This window comes from Gymnodraco acuticeps, unplaced genomic scaffold (genome assembly GCF_902827175.1).
Source record: "Gymnodraco acuticeps unplaced genomic scaffold, fGymAcu1.1, whole genome shotgun sequence".
Classification (NCBI taxonomy): Eukaryota; Metazoa; Chordata; class Actinopteri; order Perciformes; family Bathydraconidae; genus Gymnodraco; species Gymnodraco acuticeps.
This window is the reverse complement of record NW_022990198.1, coordinates 641651-649704: the sequence shown is the minus strand read 5'-3', so window position 1 is coordinate 649704 and position 8054 is coordinate 641651. Positions and strand designations below refer to the sequence as shown.

General features: G+C 40.9%; 1 protein-coding gene across 1 annotated transcript; it reads right to left on the bottom strand.

Moving 5' to 3' along the window:
• Positions 1-242: 242 nt before the first annotated feature.
• On the bottom strand, positions 243-7762 carry tekt3 (tektin 3). Its single transcript, XM_034218181.1, is given in 11 exon segments — positions 243-789; positions 1190-1344; positions 2194-2416; positions 6103-6246; positions 6347-6377; positions 6380-6416; positions 6505-6588; positions 7192-7448; positions 7451-7496; positions 7498-7705; positions 7707-7762. Coding segments are annotated over 11 exon segments (1458 nt in total). The 3' UTR covers positions 243-572.
• Between the last annotated feature and the right edge of the window lie 292 nt (positions 7763-8054).

Here is an 8054-nt window from a genome sequence, read left to right as displayed (position 1 = left end):
ACAGCTCTGATTGTGTGCATAAGATAATCTCAACTATTTGTTTTAAAGATTACTCGTCACATGTGCTTCAGGACCACCGTTTGTGCAACACTGTCCAAAGTGTAAAGACAGATCAGAAAATACAAGTTATTTGAATGCCGTCACAGAACATATCAAGTGATTGATTTTCACGGCAATGCTCACCTTTGACTGTTGAGGGATCTTTTCCTGTACGATATTATTAGATTTACAGTAGACGTGAGGGTTGTATATGCATTGATTTCTTTTGATCATCAACTATTCTTTTAATTTGCATTTGGTAATATCTTCCAGCATTTTTAAAGAAAAACAGTTAAAAGTATGCAGTGAAAAGTGCAAAATGAAAGCATCAGGCGACAATGAATGGTGTTTTTTGTCTTTTTATACATCTGGTTAATAAATTGTTTATAGCTACATTTTGACATCTGTGCCTGTAAAGTTAAGTCATTTTGTTTACATTCACACCACCCTTAAAATCACTCCAAACCCATTGAAACAGTCATCGTTAATTATATTGGTTCTCCAATATAGACTCGCTTTTTCTAGAACCTTATTTAGGTGTAGCCCACCAGACGGGGCATGCTGGGAAAGCTCTTGCGCATGCTCATACACCTCTCCTGGTCCAGGAAGATGGAGTTGGCCTTGATGGACAGGTCGTGCTCCAAGGTGACTTTAGTCTTGACCAGAGTCTGCAGAGTGTTCTCAGCCTCCATCAGCCTCTCCTGGAGCCGATGAATGGTGTCCTCTATCTCTCTCACCTCACTCACAAGTCTGGAAGGATAAAGAGGAGCACCTCAAGAAGTGAAATAAATAAAGGTGCAGTCCCAGGAAACATGTAATGAGTGACACTTAACTACTGAACTACTAATTACATCTCTGTTTGTCTGTAAGTCAGCAGTATAACGTTAAAGTCGCCTGGCTGGATTTTGATGAAACATGGTGAAAGAGAGAACCCATAACATTTTGCAGCATATGCAAATCATGGGGATGGATACATTAGATGGAATTATTTATCACTTCTGAAAACGGCTTATCGTGTTTGCTAGCCAGTAATATGGAACCACCAGCAGTGTACTCATAGTATTACCACAATAAAAAGGAACGACCAAATAGTATTTTACTCCATGAATTATATAGAACAATGAAGGAAGGAATACTAGCAGCAGAGTACCTGTGGTGTGGGTTGTCCCTGCAGAGCTCCACATTGGGCCTGCGGGTCCTCTCCTCCAGCCTGGTTTGGGCCACTTTCAGCGGGCACTCTTTGTCTCTGAGGGCCTTCTTCAGAGACTCAATCAGCATCTCCGTCTGGAAGATCTCCTGCAGAGTCTACATGATGAGACAAAACAAATACAGAATCAAATGACATGAAAACAATTCTTTGTTAAATGATAAAAGTAACAACTGAGTGTCTCATTCATGATAGAGGTTCATTATGCTCGAAAGCGGAAGTATTGACTAGATCAAGAGAACGAGATAAAAATCCCCCTGGTAGGAGCACAGAACAAGCCAACTCCGTACACTGCAAGCTTTCAGCTGAGCACAGTACCCTGCTCTGTCCAAACACATTTAAAGTATATTTCACTTCAGAACATCTAGTTTTACAACTGACGGTGACAGAGGATTATTAAGGACAGTGTGTCTCACATCACAGCTGCTGTCAGTGTTCAAACCCATCCAACAGCTGATGTGGCTCCAAGCAATTAACCGGAGAACAATGAGACCCAGTGTGGAATATGGCGCAAGCAATGAAAGGGACATTTATCACCATTCCAGTCGCTCTTTTGACAGGAATGTTTTGCAGTAAACATTCACAAAATCCACTACAGACAGGAACAATGTCCGCTACAGGGAGTGGGTATGAGTGAAGATGTATCTTACATTCCACAGTTTTAAAGATATATAGCACATATGGACTGTGTGTTGTGTAGAGAATGGAGAAAACACATCATCCCCTTCTCTCATACATATAAGTGGCAAATTTAGTTAACCACTCAATGGATTTTGTCTTCTTCCTTAATATAGAGCCATGTGACTGCTTCTTAGAAACTACTTTCTTAGAATACAGGCGGTTTTTACTTTTCATTCTTACCTGACAGCCTGTTAAAAATCATGTCACCAATATTTCTTCTTAAACAGCATAACAAGAATGAATTGTCATGTAGAAAAGGGGATGACCTTAGCCAGGTGTGTCTGCAGGCTGTTCTTAGCATCAGCGGTTTCTGATATGCGGTTTGTGAAGGCTACGTTGGCGTTGTTGAACTGGTTCCACATCTCGTTGGACGTGGTGTTCAGCAGGATCTCGATCTCGTCCCTGAGCTTGTGGGAGGAAGCCCTTTCGCTCTGGGAGTGCAGGATGTTGTCGTCTGTGAACTTCGACCATGAGTCCGGCAGGGAGAGTCTGACAAAGGGAAAAAATAACGACTTATGTATTCGGAACTTTATACTTTGATGAACATTTAAAACAAATAATGCTTTAAACCGTAAACATGCCGGATTTTAGCTTTGAGCTCATTTCCATCCGTAGTCCCTCACATACAACATTTAAGAACATGACATTTATATACATAGCAAAATAAATACATGATATGCAGAAAGAGCGTGAGCAGCATACAAGCATTTACCACATGGCAGTACAATATAGCAGCTACGACTTATAAAGTACAGGAGAAGATAAAAGAGCTACATAAAGTGCAAGAGGAGATACTCCTGTATTAAAGTGCATTTAGCGGTGATTGCATGTTTGTTTGTTTCTCAACCATTCTTTGAGTTGACCTTAAAGCTGTTCAAGTGGGACAATCCCGTAACTCAGTTGGGAGGCTATTCCACAAAGAGCTGCCCTTAATTGATAATACATTTTGACCGAAAAGTGGTCCGTCTACGGTGTATTTCACAGTCTCCTCTGGTTTCTGACCCAGTGCAGCGTCCAGTGTGTTTTTGTGGATGAATTCCCCTACGGGAGGGGGGGCAAGGCCATGTAAACATTTATTAAAAAAACACATACTTTTAAAAGACTTGAAATTGTCAAAACTCAAGAAATTGTGTTTTTCAAGGATGGTACAGTGGTGGTATGAATTTGGCTTTCTGTCAAACACCTTGATAGCTCTCTTGTACAGCTGTTCTATTGGTTTCAGGTTTGTGGCACAAGCAAACGACCAGTTTGTCAAACAGTATTCAATATGGGATAGAATCATGCAGTGGAGGTATGACTTTCCAGCATTGACAGTTAAGAAAGGTCTAATTTGTTTAAAATGTTGCAAGTTGAATTTAATGGTATTGGATACTTTCTTAATATGTTTCTTAAAACTCAAGTTCGAGTCCAGTATGACTCCAATATACTTGAACTGGGACACTAGTCTGCTCTGTTTAAAAACACATTGGACCCTTCGATTTTGACTGGTCGTTTACTGAACATCATGCATACTGTTTTTTTTGCATTTAACTGTAAGCAAATGTTGTTCAGCCAGTGTTGAACCTTGTCCAAAGCATTTGAGATACAGGATGAGATAATTTCAGTGTTTTTCCCATGTGCAAAGATGACCGCATCATCGGCACATTCAACTCAGGACATACATTAGGCAAGTCATTAATGTACAGTGAAAACAGTAATGGTCCAAGAATGGAACCTTGTGGAACCCCAACAGGGTAGGATTTTCACGGCGGCCATGACGGCCATGGCCGTCTTAGCCCCTCTGTCTGGCCGTTATGCCCCACAAATAATTGTACGTCCTACGGCCACCATGGCCTTTGGGCCCCTCACACTGTTAAAATCTCGAAGTTGCTTTAAAAGCGACAGAACAGTGTTTTCTGAACTGCATTATGCTGCGTTCACAACGGACGCGATGGCATGCGAATTTCTCATCACTCTAACCGCTGGAGTTTCACCTCGGCTGTCAGCTGTGTTTACTCCTGTCATTCAAACAGAACGCGCTGGAGAGGGGGCGGGGCTTATTTTCCATGTAAATACTGTGGTGGAAACCAAACTACGACAAAATTAACCTATTTTACAGTGTGATTTAATTGTAATTGTGATTTAATTGTAATTTAATTGTAATTTAATTGTAATACACATATAATTTGTAGTACCAAATCCCCCTACCCTGTCAACTTGACAAGGTAGGGGGATTTGGTACTGTTGACCAAAACACACTGTTTTCTGTTCGATAAGTAAAACTTAACCCAATGTATTGAATCTGCCGAATAATTGAAATAAGTCAGCTTTGTAAGGAGCACTTGGTGGTCAACAGTGTCAAAAGCCGTCCTGAGATCAAGGAAGACAGCACCTACATATGGGCTCGTGTCCAACATACATTTAACCTTTTCCACAAAGACACAGTTAGCTGTCTCAGTGGAGTGGTGAGCACGAAAACCAAACTGCATTGGGTGGAGTGGAGCGAAACCTTTATCTAAATGTTTGGTGATTAGTTTTGACACCCATTTAGAGAGTTGGCCAACACCGCAGGGTCTTTTATCAGGGCATCATTGATTTTTAATTCCTAGTACATTATTTTCCTGTTTGGTATGTTTACCTAAGTTTATTTAGGATTTGCCAACGTTTTTACTGTTACCTTTCGCACATGTTATGTTGATGAAAAAGTTTGCTTTGGCCTGTCTTATTGTTTGTTAGTTACCTTGTTACGAGCATGAGTGAATTTCTGTCTATCAGTGAATAGCCCGGAATTTCAAGCTCTGCTTTTAATAGTTGATCTCTAGATTTCATGAGATTCCTGCATTGTAGATTCAGCCAGGGAAGATGATGTTCCTTCCTGTCCCTAAGGCACCCTCTCCTTGAGAAGGAAGACATTGCATCGTTAATTTTAGATATGAACAGATTACTGTTTTTCACCAATGTCTTCAGAGGACAGAGTGTCTCCCCAATCAATCATTTTCACTGCCTCCATAAAACGTTGTTGCAGGTTTTTTTGGGATGAAGCGAGAAACCGAAGGCAGGGGTTTTAGGTGTGGCCATGAACCTTTTTTTTGTGAGTTTCCTGGCAAAAAGAACAATATTATGGTCAAAAAGACCAGTCAGGAAGTTGTAGGTTTTAAACTATTCTATCAGCTTTGTTTGTAAATAATAAATCTATCATAGTCTTGGAGGTTTTGGTTATTCTAGTCGGTTGATCCATTAGTTGTATTAAGTTGTGTTTATCCGTGATCCGTTTTAAGCTCTTTCTATTTTGTTTGTCATTCCAGTTGATATCAAAGTCTCCTACAATAATTAGCTCTTAGTTGGAGTCACAGGAATTCAGCAGGAGTTTTACCTGGTCATAGAAATCCACCATGGTGAGGGACATTTCCTCAGATAGTTTTGATCATACTAGCAGCGCGTCTTAAACGAAGGCAACATCGTTCTGTAAGTTGCCTAACTCAGGTATCTCAACAATATTGGATGGATTGTGATGACATTCTCATTTGTTTTTCCTAGAGGAAAAAGGCGACTTTGTTGATCCCCTGGCTTTTCCTCTAGCCGTTCCATCATCTAGATCTTTACATTATATTTGTTTCTTTTTCTTTTAGTGAAACATCTTGGAATGGATTACCATGAAGTTTTCCAAACATTAATTTCCCTCTCAGAATGAATTGTCCTAACTTTGGGTTATATCTAGCACCCTTATCATGTCAAAACTACTAGACAATAAAACGTTTCGAATTCCAAAATTAATACAATTTCAATCAGCTTCAGCTAACCTATGTGTAATTAAAAATGTTAGCAAACGATCTTGCTAAAGTAAGTTGGTGATCAAAATTCAATAACACACCTATACCTGTAAAACATAAGCATTTTAGCATTTTCATGTTAGCAAGCTGATGTTAGCAACTGGCTAATAGCACCTAGTTTGGCCTGACTGCGTTGGCGAATAACTGCAGATTCACTATGGTATGTTTAAACCTGTTGTAAGAACAAAAAGGGGCAGCAGCTTTTTTTGACTTTCAAAGGCTTTTTTATGATTGACAATTAAACTAAACAGCCCTGTCCGGTATTCCAGGCTGGTTTAAACAAACATGAGAGATTGTTAACAGCCGTTTGACGTGATGAAACGGAGCAGTTAATACATATATTTGATGACATAAAACTGTACTCACGAAGGATCTAGTCTTTCAATCCCTCTGTAGTAGCCGATACCGTCTGATGTGTTCCTCAGATGGTGACACCTGTCATCTATCCTCTGAGCTGTCACTTTGTCACCGATGTCTCTTTCCAGTTCATGCTGCGCTGCTCTGTTTGACCTGAGAAACCCCACACACCATGCAGAAACAAAGCGATCAATCAAGCGCACGTCAAACCCTGGATTTAGTAATGATTCATAAATTGATTTTTCAGACTCACGCCAGTTGAGCGATGGCTCTGTCCAGATGTCTCTCATCCTTTCCTGACATGACTTAATGACTTCCACTTCCTTACAGGGAAGGTAAATAACAACATATGATTATTGCTTTACCAAGGTTTCTATCAGAGATCACACATTACTTTAGCTTTAATGTTACCCTTATGAGGTCTTTCTCCACGTCGTCGTGTACCAGATCGATTGACATCCGCTTCTCTCTGTGGTACAAACACTCTTGAGACACCTATTGACAAAGTGATCGTGACTATTAGGAGTGTATATATAAGTCACTCAATTTGCAGCATTTTATTGATTGTGAAATTCAAGGTGAGCAGTTATGACATAAAGTATATATTCCTAAGTATAGTATGACTTGAACCAGCTGCATTCTCCAGTTTCCAGTTTCCTGGACAAGGCTCCTGCCATTTGATCTAAGCCTAACAAGATGTATGTCATCAGATCTCCAGTCAAGTTGACCCACTCTAGGTGAGACAATGACCAGTGGTTCTTTACCCGGGGGACCTAATTAAAGTTTGACTAGCAAATACTGCATTTTAAAGTAGTTTGAAGAACCAGGCAGACACTGTTGCTACAGCTAAACTAGGAACCCTTGTCAAAACTGGTTTCACCATAGATTGTGCACACACAATATGATATAATTGTTAATATGAATGCATGAACACAGCCCTGACCAGAGAATTGAAGGCAAATGCAATTTGTCTTTGTAAGGATGTTAACATTTCCTGCAAACATTTCCAAAAAACACATTTAAAAAAGTAGACGTATGTAGTTACCAGACAGGAAATCTTCAAGGTAACACACACTCATGTCTTCCTTCCAATCTCACCTGAAGGGGCCCCTCAGTCTCTGCCAGGGCTCTCTCTAGCCTCCTCTTAACATCAGTGAGCGCTGCTATCTCTGTCAACATGTTGTCAATCTCATGGCTCAGCTCAGACCTCCAGAAGACAACGTCATTGAGCCGCTCGCCAATGTTCTTGCTGGTACTCTCCTGGGTACGTCTGGTCAGCTGATCCCTGTCCTGCATCAGCCTGATGGTGTCTCTTCTCAGCCTCTCCGCGCTGTTCCGGGACGCCTCGGACTCCTGTAGTTGCTTATGTTAGACTTGTACCAGTCGTCAGGAGTGTAGCGGGTGGGACAGCGCTGTCCTGTTCGATGGGTAGAACATGGTCTTTGCTCGAACCAGATCTAAATTATCTCGCTGCATGGAAGAAGGGGTGGGGACAGTGCTGCTGCTTTTGAAATAGGTGTTGGTCCTCCACATGTTGGCACTGGGATTCATGGCCATGGCAGGCTGGGGGTTGCGATAGCTGGATGCCATGGTGGAGATGGCCGGGAGGAAGTGGCTGGTTTTTAGGGCGAGCATATGTGGCTGTCAGAGTGGATCCCATCAGCTCCATATTTGAGTCGCCTCAGGGTGCTCCTGGTTTTCTGAGACAGATCACAAAATAACTTTTAACTACAGTTATTTACCATTCAGTTTAATTTGTAGACCTAAAACTCTTGAACATTAAATGCAGATATTATTTTACTTATGTTGACCCAAGGCATAGTTCAAAGGCATTAAAATAAATTGTTCAGACATGAAATATAGCATTGTGTCATTAGATTCCAATAGGCAAAAGAAAAAAAAACTTATATAATGTCTTACCAGGATGAGCAAGTGGATACTCCAGGTCCTTGATGCTCGCA